The sequence below is a fragment of the Dendrobium catenatum genome, unplaced genomic scaffold, assembly GCF_001605985.2.
Source record: "Dendrobium catenatum unplaced genomic scaffold, ASM160598v2 fragScaff_scaffold_716, whole genome shotgun sequence".
Taxonomy (NCBI): Eukaryota; Viridiplantae; Streptophyta; class Magnoliopsida; order Asparagales; family Orchidaceae; genus Dendrobium; species Dendrobium catenatum.
This window is the reverse complement of record NW_021319178.1, coordinates 14,579,873-14,598,361: the sequence shown is the minus strand read 5'-3', so window position 1 is coordinate 14,598,361 and position 18,489 is coordinate 14,579,873. Positions and strand designations below refer to the sequence as shown.

Sequence of the window (18,489 nt, the reverse complement as noted above, 5' to 3'; positions counted from 1 at the left end):
GCGGTAGAGAAATATAAAGTTTAATGTCTTAACATTGCACAAAGATCAAGCACACAATCAGATAAGAGATAGGGGTAGCGTTCATAAGAGACATTAGAGTTTTTATGTGGAAACCCCTGAAAAGGGAAAAAAACCATGGGGTCTGACCCAGTTTGAATGAATCCACTAGTATTTACAATCGATTACAAATGAGGCCATTCCTAACGAGAAGAACTTGACCTGATGTCACAAATGTACCTCATATATAGCACATTATATGGTGAAAATTACAATAATCAATATAGACATTTGTTTGGTTCGAAGGGCTATAGCCGACACGAGACATGGGTCTGAAAGACTATATTTGGTAGGAGACCAGGGTCAAAAAAAGAGCGTTGTCTGGTGATGGAGGTCGTAAGGACCGTAGTAGGCAATGGAGATAAAAAATAACATAGTCGATATGAGACATGGGTCCAAAAGGTTATAGTAGTAGGGCAGTACTCCGGTAGAAGTTTGGGCATCAGGTAATGGTCCGGCAGAAGTCCGGGCATCAAGTGGTGATCCAAGAAAAGTCTGGGCCTCCGATGGTGGTCTGGCAGAAGTCTGGGTCTTAGGTGGTGGTCTGGCAAAAGTCTAGGTGTTAGGTGGTGGTCTGAAAGAACTTTGGGCGTCAAGTGGAGGTCTGACATAACTCTAGGTGTCAGGTGGTGCTCTGACAGAACTCTAGGTGTCACGTGGTGGTTTGGTAGAGCTCAGGGCCTCCAGTGGTGGTCTGGCAGAGCTCAGGGCTTCAAGTTGTGGTTCAGTGGAACTCACGGCCTCAAGTAGTGGGCCGGCAGAACTCAGGGCCTCAAGTGGCGGTTTGGTGGAGCTCAGGGCTTTAAGTGGTAGTCCGACGGAGTAATAACATCAGACAGTGTTCCGACGGAGGTAAGGACATCAAGTGATGGTCCGGCGGAGCAACAACATCTGGCGGTAGTTTGGCGGAGTTGAGGGCCTTAAGTGGTGATCCGGTGGAACAACGACATGAGGCGGTGGTCTGACGGAGGTGGTCGAGGAGGAGCTTCTTCCTTTTCTTCCTTCTCTTCTTGCTTCAGTCTCTTCTTCTCTTCTTGCTTGGATCCTCCCCTTTCAAGAGAAAGGAGGGGTCTATTTTATAGATTTTTGGAGTGGCATGACTCATAAATAGGTGAGAGATCAAGGGTAAATAGGGAGTGGTTGGATGGACGTACGGCCGATGTTCAATCCCTTGATCATGAACCGTTTAATGGGCATTTGAATATCATAATGATGTTGAAATTCAGTGATCTTGGGCTCGTTGGATTTGTCTCGTCAAGCCGCTCGATTCGACTATAAGCTCGTCATGTTTAAAAACCATTTGGTAATCCAAATTGTGGTTTGAACCCTCTAACAGCACTTTGCACCCTTGATTTGGACCCATTCGGGCTCGAATTGAGTCGATTTTGGTGTCGTTGGATTTGTATTTCCGAGACGTTCAGTTCGACTATAAGTTTGTTGAAATCGGAGTCCGGATGGTCCCAATTTTAATTTCGAAAATTTCAAACTTGCTTTTGCTTCGAGATTCGTGCCCGATCCAGATAATTTTTTGATGCCGTATCAAGCTTCAAAATGAAATGTCCTGAAAAAATTTGCCCATCTTAAAATTCGCTGATAATAATTCGCTAAAATTTCCATGTGAAAAACTGACCACATTCATTAATCGCTTAGCTGCCGGTCTCGGCGTTAATTTTGATAAATTTATGAAAATAAATAAATGTTACAGAAAGATACGTTAATCCGATTCCTGGTGCCTTTCTCCTCTTGGCACCATTCTCCGATCCCAAGCTAGCGGAAGCGATTGGAATATATCCTCTGCTTATAAAAGAAAAGAAGCTCACTTTACCCTTCACCCCCCTGAAGAGCTTGGGAAAGGCGGAAACCGAGCTAAATGGCCCTCCGTTTAGCTCAAAGCTACCTCCTTTCCCAAACACGTTACCCCGCCGGCGCTCCTGCGCATCTCCGCCGATTTCTCCAAAGCCGGCCGATTCCCCGCCCAGCAATTCCAGCCCCCGACCGCCCCTCTCTTCCGTTGGGAGATGAACTAATCAATATGATTCGGGGCGTTAACGCCAACCGATTTCCTAACGATCTTTTCCCGCCGGAGATGAACGCTGCGGTAATGGAAACTCGTGGGTGGATAACGGCGGCGGAGGTGAAGAAGGTGATGAGAGCAACGGAGATGGAGGCGGTGAAGTCGCGGCTGAACTCTATTCCACAGAGCCACATTTCCCAAACGGAATTCCTCTCCATCTGCCGCCATCTATCGAGCACGGAGGAGAACGCGGCAGCCATTGCGCGGTCGCTAGATGAGTGCGGCGTCGTTATTGCGTTTGGAAATCTCGTCTTCCTCCGCCCCGGCGAGTTAACTACTCTGCTCTTCTAAAAACCTAATTTTTTCCGCCAACGAAATTTAACTTGTTTAAAATTTATGTTTTAATTGAAGAAATGCATTAAAACTAAAAAATACGTTCTGTACTTGCTAAAATCATAGAAATATAACCAATTAACAATGCTTTTAAAATCTGACCGGTCAATGAACAGGAAGAAGAAGGGATTAGTGGTTTAATGGTTCGATCGGGGTTGAATCTGATGATGTAATAAATAATAAAATTAATATAGTAATATGACGATCTAACCTTAAACTTAAACACTAATTCATCCTAAAATACAAATCAAGTATCTATATTAAAAATAAGTTGGAGTTTATTTTATAAATAATATAATTCATATTTAAAATAAGATTAATTCACATATATATGTTTTTAAATTTAATATAAATAGTTTATAGTTTCTAATTTATTTTATATGTTTAGATATACTTTATACTTATGAAAAGTATCTAAATTAACTAGTTGAACCGCTGGTTCAAGCCGGTTTGTGGCTAAAACGGTTTTTACAAAATTCCAGACCGGCCAGCGGACTAGTTCACGTTTCAATCGGTTGAACCGGCTGGTCCGGTCCGATTTTTAAAGTATTGCCAATTAGACTTTATTAAGTCAAACCAACTTATGAGCAATAATCTAGATTTACATTAATAAATAACTCTAAGCTAAACTGAATGAGCTAATAAGTTAATTTGAGGTTTTGTTTGAAACAATTTTTTATTATTTTTTAGAGTAGCTTTTTAATACAAATATTATTTGAAGCAGAAATTTTTGTATTAAGAAATAGTTTTAATATCCCAATTCTTCTTTGATTTAATTTTTTTACTCACGAGCTAATTCATTTTAAAAAAATGTTAATATTAATAGGGTTCAAAGATATAAAATTTCAATAATTTCAGTATAAAATTACTAAAAATATTTAGAAATTATATTTCTCTATTTTATTTCATGTGATATTTCGTTATTTCTCATTAAAATTTTTAGTCTTTTATTTGTGTTTTCTAATAAATATGAATAAGAATCATTTTTTCTCTTTTATAATAATAAAATTTGTTCATGAGTTGGCTTAAATTTCTAAAATTGTGCTCGAGGTTGAGCTCATACTCAAGCTCCATTAATTAATCCAACTCAAGCTCATGATGACTCCAGTCCGGCTTGGCACGTTTATATTATTAAAATTGATAATTTCTAAGGATTTATGTACTTATAATTTTTAATTTTTTAATAACATATATACAAATAAGTTTTATTTTAATTTTTTAATTATTTCAAGAACAAAATAAAGAACAAAATTTAAATGCCTAAAGCTTCCCTAAAAACATGAAGATCAATATGAATTCAAAATTATAATAGATATATAAATGAAAATCATATGATTCTAATCTGTAAACAAATTCAAAAATAAAAAAATATTTACCAAAAAATATTAAATATATAACTAATAAACTTAATATTATTTAAAATTAATTATAATTCACTCATAGGAAATCAGAACTTAAGACTGAAACCAAAACCACCATAATTACTAATTACAACATTGATTCCATCGTTCTACTTTTTCTCATTGCAGGTAGTGAAAGCAATTGGTAAGGTGATCCCAACGCCGTTCACCAAACAGCAGGATCAAACAGCGAAGGAGCTGAAGGAGATGGAGGCGAAGAAGGCGGAGATAGACAAGAAGGCCGTCGCCGGCGTGCGGCGAGAGCTCTGGTGCGGGATGGGCTTTCTGGCTGCCCAAACGCTAGGGTTAATGAGACTGACATTCTGGGAGCTTTCATGGGACGTGATGGAGCCGATTTGCTTCTTTCTGACTTCTGCTTACTTCATGGCTGGCTACGCTTTCTTCCTCAGAACGTCGAAAGAGCCCTCCTTTCAAGGCTTTTTTGAATGCCGATTTGCCGCAAAGCAGAAGCGGATAATGAGGAACTGTGGCTTTGATTTGAGCAAGTTTAATAAGCTTAGACTGAAGGGCTGCTTGTCTGAAAGCTGTATTTAAGAATTCAAAGAGGATTTTTGAATCCTGCAGATCCGAATTTAGTAAATTCTCTGAAAATTACTAAAATTTTGATGAATCTTTTGGCTATTTATTTCAGAATTTAAGTGTGTTAGTCTTCAACTCATTTAACTCATTGTCTGCAGGCTTTTAACTTATTGTTTGAGATTATAATTAGTGTAAGAAACAATCTAATTAATCATTAACTAGTTTAATAAATTATGATTAATATAAATTTTAATTATTTTTATTAATTAATGATTATTTAGAATTGATAATTTAGCAAATTAATTAAATAATAATTTATGTTTAGCCAATTCGAATAAATAATAGTATTAATTTACTTAAGAAAATATCCTTTTAGTTAACAAATATTTATTAATAGAGAAGATTTATTTTTTTAATTAATATATTGATATCTAATTTTTTTAATTGCATGGTTATAATTTTAATTAATAACTTGTTGTCAAAGAAAATTAAAATAATTACATTATACTTAGTGTAAGATAATGTATCAATTAAGAATTGTTTAATATTTAATATAACTAATTATATAAAATATTTTATTTAATTAAATTAAATCACAAATAATAATTTAATCAAATTAATTAATACAAATGATTAACTCTGTCTTAATGTATGAACTTATGGTAACTAACATACCTATTTTTTGAGACTCTCCTATTTCTCAACCTTCTACATGTAATCTTAACTTTCTTTCCTCTGCGAGTGCGCGTATGGCCCTAAATCTCATAAATCCATAATACTCCTCGGTTTAGTAAATCTGAGTGTTGGCATAAAAAATGCAATCACTTCCAAATCAAGTTTACATAAGAGAACATCCATCTAGAGGTATTCATGTAATACTTAATTTGTCACTTGCCCTCCATGAAGGAGTAGTTACTCACATCTATCTATGACAGAGCATCACAAACCATGCTCATCAGCTCAGCTATAAGAGCTAGAGCATCCATCCAAAAGGATTTAGCTCACCCATCATAGTCCATCTACCATAAAGTTTGTCGCCATTGTAACCTAAACACACTTGCCCCCTCCCCCAAGGTAACATAGAGCTCCATCACAAGGCCACAAGTGGCTTCGAGACATTAGCCATCAATAACCCTCTCAGCTAAACACTTGCCAACTGACTCGTGCCTCCCCTACTTACCCTCAAGCTCTCAATAATATGAGGATTGCCCCGAGACAATGAAACAAGATTAAGAGAGCAGTCATCCTGATGCAGCGGCAGCCATGAGAAGAACCTGAATGGAAAAACCAATAAAACAGTAACTGGAGAATAGGTAATAATCTTTTGTAGTTCTTATATATTTCTATTCTTCTGTTGTAATGACATATATAGATGCCAAAACCCTGTTGGGCAAGATGGACGCTAAATAAAGGGAAGCAAACTCTAGAAGAGTATGATACTAAGTATAACAGGAAAAGTAAATAACATAAATAACAGAAATAAGGAGTAGTGTCCTTTGAGCTTGCAATGCATGTCGACATGGCTCCCTAATAAGGAGAAGGCCACATCAATCCTCCCTCGCTCCAGAGAAGCTCAACTCCGACGATATGTCTATTGGCTGACCACCATCAGGGGGATGGTAACTGTATATATCGGCGACATTAAAAGTGTACGACATCTGAATGTCCGGTGGGAGGTCGATCACATACGCATTATCATTAATTTTGTGTATAATTGGGAATGGGCCGATTTTCCGGGGACTAAGTTTGGAATAAGTTCCTTGTGGGTACCATTCTCAATGCATTCGTAACATCACCAAGTCTCCGGTGTTGAAGACCTTGTGTCGCTGATGTAAGTCAGCCTCTTGCTTTTACTTTCTTGTGTTTCTTGAAGCTTTTCCTTGACTGTCTAAATAGTTTCTTGAACTTGAGTAATGTCTTTATGTACTAGTAGCTGACTGCTTTTTTGGAGAATAGTGGGATCCACTAGGTGGTTGGGTTGCTTAGAATATACTATTTGGAAGGGACTGCAACCTGTGGAATGGTTAAACATCAAACTATAAGCAAATTCGGCATGACTAAGGTGCTCTTCCCACCTTTGTGGATTATCTTGAACAAGACAACGTAACAGTTGCCAAGAGTTCGGTTGACAACTTCGGTTTGACCGTCTGTTTGCGGATGATACACTGAGCTCAACTTAATATCAGTGTTCAATCTTTTCCATAGTTCTCTCCAGAAGTGACTAGCAAATTTTACATCACGGTCCGAGGTCAAGCTACGAGGTAACCCGTGTAGCCGAACGAACTCTTTGAAGAAAAGTTGGGCAATGTTGACTGCATCGAACGTCTTATTACAAGGGATAAAATGTGCCATTTTGGAGAATCGGTCAACAACGACCAAGATGGAGTCAACCCCCCGCTTCATTCATGGTAACCCCAATACAAAGTCAAGCGTTAAATCCTCCCAAATAAAGTCGGGTATCGGAAGAAGTAGATAAAGACCGACATTTTGGGCAGTACCTTTATTCCTTTGGCAAACAGAGCATTTTTTCACAAATCTGGTAACATCTCGGTGCAAATGTGGCCAGTAAAAATGAGATTGCAACAATTCTAAAGTTTTATCTTTTCCTGTATGAGTTGATAGTCCCCCGCAGTGGAGCTCCTTTATTAATTGAGGCTTCCAAGAAGAGTGGGATGCATAGGCTATTACCTTTAAACAAAATCCATTATGAAGAGTGATGTCTTGTTGGGGCTATCCAGATTTATGAGCATCCAAAATTTGAGCAAAATCCTTGTCTTCCTCATATAACTCTTGCAACAACTATAATCCGGTGATCTCTGTTTGAAGATGCGTCAATAGAGCTGAATGCCGATTCAGTGCATCAGCAACCCGATTAGATCATGCAGTCTTGTGTTTGATTAAAAAGCTGAATCGTTGGAAAAAGACAATCCAATAGACATGCATTCTGTTAATGTTCTTCTAATTGTTGATATATTGGAGAGCCTGGTTGTCGCTGCATAGAACAAAATCCCGGTGGAGCAAGCAGTGCTCCCATTATTTGAGTGCCCTCACTACCACATACAATTCTTGCTCATACATTGACCACCTCTGCTAAGTAGAAATGAGCTTTTCACTGTAGTATTCGACGGGTTTTTCATCTTGGGAGAGGATGGCTCCGATGCCGACGACAGACACGTCGGTGTCCACTTGGAACGGTTTGTCAAAGTCAGGGAAGGCTAACATTGGAGTTGAACTGAGAGCCTTTTTTATTTGTTCAAAAATTCTCTGTTGCAATGCCGTCCAGGAAAATAAGGTGGCCTTAAGGAAATTAGTGATATGGGCCATTATGTCACCAAAATTCTTGATGAACAGCCTATAATAATTAGCCAAGCCATGAAAGCTCCTCACATCCATTAATGAACCATAGGCCAATCCTGAATTGCCAAAATAATATGGGGTGCGGTTTTGATCCCTTCCGGTGTTAGGACGAAGCCCAAAAAATTGACGCTGATAACACCCAGCTCACACTTTGATAAATTGAGGAACAACTGATTGCTGCGAAGTGCTTCTAGAATGGATTTTAGATGGCCTAAGTGATCCAATATAGTAGAGCTAAACACTAAAATGTCATCAAAATACACTATGCAAAATTTGTCTAAATATGGCTTAAGAATGTCATGCATAAGTTGCATAAATATAGAGGGGGCATTACACAACCCAAAGGGCATAACCTTCCATTCGAATAGTCCATCCACCATTTTGAAGGAGGTCTTCCATTCATCCCTGGGTCGGATAAGAAATTTATTAAAGCCGCTCCTCAAATCTAGTTTGGAGAAAATAGTCAAACCAGCAAGCTTGTCCAGGAGATTGTTAATCCTAGGAAGTGGAAACCTGTACTTAACGGTGATGTGATTAATAGCTCTACTGTCGATGCACATGTGCCAATGTCCATCCTTTTTGGGAACAATCAATGCTGGAATAGCGCAAGGGCTCAAGCTTGGTTGGATGAATTGTTTCTGCAATAGCTCTTGTACAATCTCCCTTAGGATGGTGTGTCCTTGCGAACTCATATGGTAGTGTGGAAGGTCGGGCATGACAGCACCGGGTATGAGTTCGATTTGGTGTTGAATATTTCGTAGGCCATGGAGGTAATGTCGAGGGCAGCTCCAAGGCTGTGATATCACCATATTCCTCAATCAGTTGCTTCACTTCTGGAAACTGGGTTGGATCAGTCTGTTCTGATACTTCATCAACGATCAAAGCTAGCATTATGTAGTTCACCTCCTCCTTAAGTTGGAGGAGGGTATGTCCAGAGACAATGCGAGCTAATGTAAGGTTGTTAACATCTGCCTTTCCTTGAATTTGAGATGCATTGATGAATTTAATCTTTCTCCCCTTCCACTCAATAGTGTAAGTATTGGCTCTACCATCATGAATCACTCCACTATCATACTGCCAAGGCCGACCAAGAATCAGGTGGCATACGTCCATTTCTATGACGTCTCAAGTTACTTGACACAAATAACTCTTGCTAATTGTAAATGTAACCTTGCAGAATTCTGAAATAGTGAAGTCCACACCTTTCTTTACCCAGCTAATTTTGGATAGGTGAGGGTTCTTGGAAGTCTTTATATGAAGAGCTTTGACCACCGCCTTGGAAATAATATTCTTAGTACAACCACTATCGATTACAACGTCACAAACCTTACCGTTAATTGTACATTTGGTTCGAAATAGACTGTTTCTCGGAGTTTCAATTGGTTTGCGCAGGGCTAAGAGTATCTACTCCAACACACCAAGGATCGGTTCCCCCTCATCTGCTAACAATTCTTCAATTGGTTCTTCCACGTCCTCCCCAAATCCGGACCGATCCACCTCTTCTACACCTTCCATAAGCTGCACTCGATGTCTGTTGGGGCATTCATTGGACTTATGGCCTGGTTGTAGGCATTTAAAGCACTTGATAGCAGCATGTTTAGCATAGGGATTAGCTCGGCCCTTAAACCCTGGCCTAGCTGCTGTTTTAATTTCTACTGGAGGATTGTTCACCGGAGCAGGGGAAGTCACTGGATTCTTGGATTGTGACGTTGCCGATTTGGATGGAACTAGGATTTCCTTCCTGAAACGAGCGTCTGGGTAAAGATATGCGGTAAGATCTCTGAATTTGTGCTTCAACCTTATGGGCGAAGTTCACTGCCTGGGATACAGACCATACCGAATTTAGCTCTAATTTTTATTGAAGCATATCTTTCAACCCGCTAATGTAGCGAGCCACCAATTTATTTTCAGATTCGGCAAGATTGTCGTGGGCGCTAAGCCGATAAAATTCTTCAATATATTCGCTAACAGTCTGTTGCCTCTATCTACACTGTTGATACTGGAGATACAAAGATTGTTCAAGATATGTAGGTAGAAAATGGCGTTGCATCAACAGTTTCATGCAATTCCAATTGCAGATAGTATCTCGCCCCTCCCTCTGTCTAGTTTGACTCAGCTACATCCACCAGGTGCTTGCTGCTCCTTTGAGTCGATAAGCAACGTATTTCACCTGCTTGTCCGGACTAATCTCCATATAGTCAAAGAAGTTATCCACCGCCCCTTCCCATTCCAGGTAGTCTTCAATGTGAAGCCTACCATCAAAAGAGGGAATACCAATTTTAGTTGGACACCCTCAGGTTCGAGACGATGTTGCTGGCGTCACCTTGCTCGATTAAATACAGGACGACAGTTGTTTTCATCGGTGTTGGAATGCTCCTATTCCGGACGCTCGTTGTTGTCCGAATTTGAGAATTCTGGGAGGAAGGTAGGCACCTATATTGGCACCGGATTGGTGTGTCCCGGGGCCCTATAGCCCGGTATGGTTTCCAGAGCCACTAGACGAGCTACTGGATTGGTAGCTGTTCTTATTTGCTGCAACTCGTCTCGTATTTCACCAGCAACAACGCCTTCAAACTCCGATCGTCATCGAGTCTGGGTTGGCTGCTTCTTTCGGCCATTTCCATGGTAAACTAGCATTGATGTAGCGATAGCCACGAGAAGAACCTGAAAGGAAAACCAATAAAATAGTAACCAGAGAATAGGTAATAAGCTTATGTTGTTCTATATTTTTTTATTCTTATGCTGTAATGACATATATATGCCAAAACCCTATTAGGCAAGATGACTGCTAAAAAAAGGGAAGCAAACTCTAGAAGAGTATGGTATTAAGTATAACAGAAAAAGTAAATAACAGAAATAACATAAATAAGGAGTAGTGGCCTTTGAGCTTGCAGTGTGTGTCCACATGGCTCCCTAATAAGGACATGGCCACATCACATCCATTAAGTCAATCAGGGCATGACATGTGTTTAAGGAAGTCTATATTGAGAGTCCTTATCTTTTTTTTTTTTTTTCTTTTTTTTTTGTATTTTTCCTTGTAGCCCTTAGATCACTATAAATAAAAGGTAATCAAATACTGATAATTTGGATCTGTATCTTTTGACACTTGTATTATAGAATTTGAGCTAGTGGATTCCTTCCTACATGGTTTTCCCCTCTCTTTCTTTTCATTCTCACATAGATTCTTAGATGTATCACTAGAGCTCACCTGCTAATAAGATCGAATGTCACCCACACACAAATTTGGATCAAACAGCAAGCACCATTTGCATTAGTAATTTAATCATAATCATCTTTAACTGTACATGACATCTCATGCATTATATATATTCGTCACTTCCATAATGGTTAACTAGGAACAAAGATAGCATTATTTCCATATAAATCTTCTTAAATAATAATTAATGAACAAAACCAGCATTAATACTTCTTATGCAACTTACAGGATTGTATTTTTCACTTCAAACAATCTTCTGCTGAAATCGTTAGTTTCCCAATGCCTTCAGTACTTCATACTGTTATAAATTTCTTAATTTTACCATGAATGCCTTTTAATCCCAGCCATTATTTAATCAACTATGTCATAATGTGGTAAAATCATATTTACATTTTTTGTAATGTAAATTTTTATCTGTAGTAGGATTCAAAAGTTTGTTTGACAGATGTTTGTTAACAAAATAAAATTCTTTGTTCATGTTATCTTTTAAGAAAATAAATTAAACTTTATTTATTTAAGCTTTATATTAGATTTCTAATTTTTAGGAAAAGTTTGTGAGGATGGCTAAGGCTTCATTTGGAACGGCTTTCCAACTGCTTCTTAAAGCAGTTTTATTATACAAAATTATTAATTTTTTGTAATAGAAAGCTGTTTAAAGAAACAGAAAAAAGCCGTCCCAAACTAAGTCTAAGATTTCATTTGGGATAATTTTGTTAATGTTTTCTAAAGCAGTTTTTTAGTATAAAAATTTCTATTTCTAAAAATTTTTGTACTAAAAAATTATTTTAGAAAGTGGTATAAAAACTGTCCTAACCGAAAGAAACATAAGAAATTTCTTCTTAATAATCAAGAATTTTTATACATTTTGTCATTGAGAACTCAATATGAATGAGTTGATTTTGTTGTAATTATCAACATCCAAATAGAAGAATTCTTATAATATGTTTTGAAATATTGTTGATTATATGTTTTGTGTTTGCTAAATTATAATAATTGTAAAAGCAGCCTTTGTACTATATATATTCAAGTTGCTTTCTCCTTAGATAAGTGTATTTCATGTCATCAGACAAATGGAACTCTCTTAGCTTGAAATTGCATAATTCATGAAAGTTTTTAATGTTTGTTACTAAACATATTAGATAGGACATTGTATAAGATGGACAATATGACAAGATATGAGTTTCAAATGAAATTCACATAGTGCTTGTTTTATACAAAGGACTTTTTGTAAGAAAATAAAGAACAAATAGCCCATTTTGTAGGAGATTGGAAAGCCACCCATTGGATGATTTTACTTGAATAAGTTGCCGGCGATTAGGTGACATGCCCAGGTCATTAGCTTGTGGTTGACCCGGACTCTCACTTGATATTTTTAATTGACCTATTGTAATTTTTTTTTTTTGGGCAGAAAATTTACTCCTTAAGAACTTACCATCACAAAAAGTCTAACTCATCTCACAAGGAAATATGAAGAAATATAAGAAAAGACATGATATTTTAACATCTCCTAAGTACACAAATAGGAACTAGATAAAAAAAATGCAAACAATCCATAATAAAAGCTAGGTGCAACTGAGTCCATAATAAACTTAAAGAGAAATAAAGCTTAAAGGGAATCTGAGCTCTACCTATAGTGCAACATAGCCTAATTTTAAATGAAAATGTTATTTTACTAATGGATTTTCAAATTTCTTTAAGGGTCCAAGAACTACAAGAAAAGAAGTGTTTACCGTCGACGAAATAATTCTACTGATAGTTTGATATTCATTCTGTTGGATTCAATAGTTTGATAGGAGAGGAAGGAAAGAGAAAGAAGAGAGAGAGAGAGAGAGGATTTGGAGGCCAAAGGGCTATAATTGTTTGTCGACCCACTTAAGAATTTTTTAGAGCACAAGATAAACATTTGAACTCTTATCTTTGATTTCACTTCTAGCAAGTTAGTATGTTTATATAGTAATGTGAATTATTGTAGGTTATTATGGTAGTTCATTCATCATCATAATTACTTACTATTGCATTCAAATTGTATAACTCATGAGATGACATTTAAGGAGCTCTAAATTCTGAATTGTGATAAGTGCACTCTCTAATATGATACAAAGTCACTATCTGTTACCACTACAAAAAATTGCCCCATTACGGCGTATTTCCGACGGCTTTCTGACAAATTATGATGAAATATTTCCAACAACTTTTCAAGGGCTTTTCTGGCGGATTTGCCTGCAGATTTACAAAGAAATATTTCTAGCAAATTTTAAAAATTTGTGATATGTTAACGATAGAAGTCTACTAAGCTAGTTGTGCTCATCTTGTGATATTTTCTAACATTTCAGGAAAAAAGATAGGGCTCAACGGAGTACAGAAAGTAGAGTAAGAGTCCTCTGATTCTGAATAGTTAAGTTACTCTTTTGTAATATGCTATTGATTTGAATGATGTATAGGTTATATATTCATTGACTTATTTTTTATTCTTTTTTTGTTAAAATAAATGAAATGACATTTAGTTTGGTATTATTATTTTAGATTTAATAGTTAGCTAAAATATGGGTTTAGGCATTCAATCCTTCCATTAGATCATGGGGCATCATAGGGTGGTATTAGAGCAATAGTTTGAAAAGATTGGATTGTAATCAAAGCTATAAGAAATGATCTGTAGTCTTAGGAAGGAGTTGAGAGTTGGTTTTATTAACAATATTATGATATGAAAAATATATGTGAAATTTAAATTCTCCCTTTCTATATAGATTAAAGTTTTTCTATATCACGAACTCCCAAGTTCAAGAGGTAGTTGATTAATAAAGTTTTAGTCAAGTTATTACATTTCAGAGTACTTTGGAGTACACAAATTTACATAAAGTTGAAAGTAAATAACACCATAAGATAGAAAGAACACTACCACCAACCAAATCAGGCTAGAAAAGAACCAACAAATAAGCCAACCAGGATTGAGTGCAAACACACCACAAACAAAGTAAAGACAAGACACAACTAGTTAGGACAATTCACACCCTGGTCAAAATACATGTACCAAAATTGAGACAGAATATAACAAAAGCCAAAACCAGGGATAGCCAATGGCTGAGTTAGAAAATCGTTTTTAAAGGGGGCCCAAATTTTATAAAAAAAAAATTCCCTCAATTTTTTCATCCGGAAATCAGACCGACATGGGCAGTTTAAAATTTTTTTTAAAAGGATTGAATACTAAATAGAAGATAGAAAATAATTATAAATTATAGCGTAAGCTCTTCATATTTTAAAAAAGATTAATAATAACATAATTATCAATACAATCCAATATTTCATTCTCAATATGAATGAGTAAAGTATCATTCATTTACTAATCTCCAATCATATTTCACAGTCGAGTTTTAATGATAGCCATTGTATAAAATGTTCTTTTTACTTTTGATGTTGTAATTGATAAAACTAAAGCGAGTTTTAATAGCATGAAAATACGAGGATATAAAATATCCTTCTTGTTACGTATTATTATCTAAGCCAATATCTTTTAGCAAGAAAATTGTGGATCAGACTACATATCAATTATATAAGTTTCAAACTGATTGTCTAGAATCGCCAATTCAGCAGGACTAAAATCACATAGATGAAGATGTACCATTCGAATTAATTTGTTTTACTGAATGCACAAAAAGACTTATTTGGATTCAAACAAGCAATAGACAAAATTAACTCAGACAATATATAGCCCAAAGCCACAAAACCCCAAACACAAAAGCAAGTGCCAAACAGGATCGCCCCCAATTAACAAAAACTAGAAAAGGTAGCCGGAAAGAAACCCGAAGATGAAAATAAAAGGGAGGAAGCATTCAGCTCAGACAAGTGTAGTATCATTAGTGTCCAATCTTTGAAAAATTTGCCGAACAACAGCCAACATGGGCCGAATACCAACAATATCATTAGGTTCCCTTATTGTTATTCTTCTCCCACCAGCATACTTTGTTATCACAAAACTGGTGAACCAAAGCATTACACATCAGATAACAGCATGAAAGAGCTGATCACGTACTTAGATAAATTATACAATCTAACTCCATAAGTGGATACTTGAATGAACCATCACTTTCTGATATACTTAGCATCAGACCGATTAGATAACTAGCACAATATAAAGTCTCTATAGAAAATCTCTTCAAACTTCAGTAGAGTTGATGCGACATAGAAATTTCTCTGAACTTTCATTTATTTTGTAATTTATAGTTTATTTCGACCTCGTCTATGTAAGGATTTCTTTGACCAAGAATTTCATATTGTTGAATGATGAACGTAATTTAAATTCCATCACACTTCTCTCTGAGTAACCAGTTGTCTTTCTGCTGTTTCTTCCTCTCTTTTCTCTCCCTTTCTTCCTCGTCTTATCTCATCCTATCCTTCAGTTATTTTATCTGTTTCTATCATTAATGGAAGAGTTTAGCTATCTTCGAAATAATAACAAAAGATGATAACTACAGAAACCTTTCATTTTTTGCCTTTACAAAGTTCCTGCGTGGACTTCATCAATTAAAGAAGAGAAGATATGTTATACATATATAGTGGATAAGATATATACATAGAGGGAAAATTTTAAATATTTATTTAAATTAATTTAGGGAAACTAAGATTTTGTCTGAGATGGCTACAACTTTTTATAAAATTAGTTGAAAAGCTGCCTTTAGATTTTTTTTTGAAAGGTGCTATAAACAGCAACTACTTAGCACAAAAAATTATTAAAAGTAGCGAGAAAACAATAGCATAATAATAATAATAATAATTGCAATATAAAAACTATGCATCAGAAAAGTTGTACCAAATGGACACTAAGGTTTCATTTGAGACGATTTTTCTTTAATTTTTGTACTAAAACTTTATTTTAAGAAGCAATAAAAAAGCTGTTCCAAACGAAAGCCTAAATTGCTGTTTAAGTTGAACGACATCTATTAACTCTTGATGTTGATACTTGCTCTCAATAAAATGATCTTTGATATTAAATTATACAATCTCTTATGTTATCTTCCCACTAAAATATATGTAAGTTTGGTCTCTTGCCTATAGTTAAGTGGACTTTGAATGGGTAGAGACCAATCTTTAGAAGGAAAATGCATCAATAGGTCAAATGAATTTTATCGATTGAGTGTGAACCGTTAAGTTTTTTTACTGATATGATAAATATATCTTTCAATTGTATTTTTTTATTCTTACTTTTATGTTTTTTTTTCATAGCTTTTTGGTCATAATGTTATAGAAAAATTCAAGGGCATTATTCATTGTAATTTATTAGAAAAATAATTTTTAAGAAAGATGTTAATTATCTTTTCATCTCTAATTTATGCATGATTTATAGTCTTTGCTAAAAGAAAAAGGGAATGAAAAATAAAGAATAAGTGAATAACATCTTTATTCTCTTATGTGTTTTATATAACATCTGCAAACTTATTTTTAAGCAAAATAGGAAAAAAAATGAAAAATAATTTATTTTTTATAAATAATGAGGAAGCATGTTAAAAACTAATAGAGATTTTTGTACATCTAATAACTATATATATATTAGAAGATTGTTTGTTCATGATATTGAAAGATGTGTTTCTTTTGAGATCAAGTAATTGAGGCTTCTTATGAGACGACTTTCTTGCTGTTTCTTAAAGCGGCTTTTTAGTACAAAAAAATTAATTTTTGTACTAAAAAGCTGCATTAAGAAGCAATAAGAAAGCCATTCTAAACGAAGCATGAGTGAAGATAAACATGGAATCAAACACTCCCTCCTCAAATGAAGAGAATTTATCTTAATAAGCTTGGTTCACTGTTGATGAATACCAATTTGAAGAAAGACAATTGCACTATTATTGTTGCAATGAATAATAGAAGAACCATTACAAATAATTTCTAAAACGATGAGTAACATTAAAATCCAAAGTAACAAGTCATCAAATATTTGAGGGCGTGATGTTTAACCTTAGCAATGGATGATTAATGGTGAGATAAGCAATCTCTTTTAGAGAAGTCCCATCTATGAAAATAGGATGATACTAAGGTTCCCAATGAGTGGAGGAAACAATAGATTAGTCTTGTTGGCACGATGGGGACGACCATAAGGTGTATGTTAATAATGAGAGAGCAAGTAGTTCATATGAGAAGATCTCTTGTGTTGTAATGAGAGAGATTTCAAGTTTTGCTACGAGATAATCATCTCATTCCATACTATCCTCAGAGAAAAAAAAAAAGGCAAAATCCGCGGAATTGACATTTACCGGTAGATTCTAGTTCGTCGAAAAAAAGCTAATAAAAAAAGGAAAATCGGCGGAAAAGTTTTCATGAAATATATTTCCGATGGATTTCTGGCGGAACAACACAGCTAAAAATCATACATTTTCCAGTATTCCCCAGCAAAATGTTCAGCCATAATTTTCGGCAATTTACTGGCGAACAATCAACTGAAATTTCTAGCAAAAAAATTCGCTTATAATTCAACATAAATTCTGGCCAACATTTTGCTAGAATTTCCTGCAGACATTCATTCGGAAAGCTTTCAGAAAGTCTGACATAAAAGTTTTGTCATAAATCTATTTCAAATTTGTGGTATTGTCATTTCCAACAAAAAATCCATAAAAAATCTACCAAAAACATGTATTACAAAAAAAACCACATCATACCAATTTTTTAATATTTCAACATAGCAGTCATATCAATTACTCAATTATTCTATAACACAAATATTTTACAATTGTCAGACACCTTTAAATTAAAAGTATAATTCTTATATATTGCAAAACCGATGAAGTGTTCATAGGCACAAAAAATATAGTATGCAACTATAACCTCGCTCTCCCCCTCGACCGATGTAGGTTTCTTTCCACAAAACTATTCCCCATTCTCTGAGGCTCTGCCAATATCTGCATGTACATGTTTACTTGTAATTTTCAAAATGCTCTAGTTTTGTTGTAAGGACAGCCACATGTTGGGTATTCAAACTGTCCTTGCTGCTTGTAAAGAAGCTAGAGGCACCAAAGGACTGTCCCTTGTATATGTAGGTTTGTGTGCCTAACACATAACTTCTTCCCATCTGCATTCTGCCTACCGTTTGCATTCAAATGTGGCAGTTGGAATAATCTGTTGAGGATCCCTCACCAACTCTAGCCTAGCTCTCTCGAAGTCATGATAATCATCCTACAAAATATAACAATGCCGTTGAATAATAAAATGCCCTTGCTAAGACATGGGCAGATAAATATATAGATTTGAAGAAGACAGTTGGAACCAATAAAAGATGTATTTGAAGTGCCTAATGATATGATTTGTATGATTTTATTTTATTTTTACTTGTTAAGATTTTTGAGGTGATTTCAAAATTAATTTTGACATTACTTCTGATAGAGATTCTTGGCTATTGATTCATGAACTAATTTAATTTGATGTATTATAGGTTTGATTTTGTTTTCAACATACTCTATCAAACTGATATTGAAATGTTGAGGATGACATTTTTCAAAGGTGTGAAGATTGTAATAATCCAAAAGTTT

At 35.5% G+C, this 18,489-nt stretch overlaps 1 protein-coding gene across 1 annotated transcript; it reads left to right on the top strand.

Moving 5' to 3' along the window:
• Positions 1-1,906: 1,906 nt before the first annotated feature.
• On the top strand, positions 1,907-4,419 carry LOC110093017 (calcium uniporter protein 3, mitochondrial). Its single transcript, XM_028695964.1, has 3 exons — positions 1,907-2,396; positions 2,892-2,968; positions 3,994-4,419. The coding sequence occupies exons 1-3, from the start codon at positions 1,928-1,930 to the stop codon at positions 4,417-4,419; spliced, it is 972 nt and encodes a 323-aa protein (XP_028551797.1). The 5' UTR covers positions 1,907-1,927.
• The last annotated feature ends 14,070 nt before the right edge of the window (positions 4,420-18,489 follow it).

Excerpts from the sequence above, each read along its gene's own strand:
- LOC110093017 (XM_028695964.1), top strand. The coding sequence starts at position 1,928 with ATGGCCCTCCGTTTAGCTCAAAGCTACCTCCTTTCCCAAACACGTTAC. Across the intron at positions 2,397-2,891 it reads TCTCGTCTTCCTCCGCCCCG|TTGAACCGCTGGTTCAAGCC; the intron begins GCGAGTTAACTA and ends TAAATTAACTAG. Across the intron at positions 2,969-3,993 it reads CGGCCAGCGGACTAGTTCAC|GTAGTGAAAGCAATTGGTAA; the intron begins GTTTCAATCGGT and ends TTCTCATTGCAG.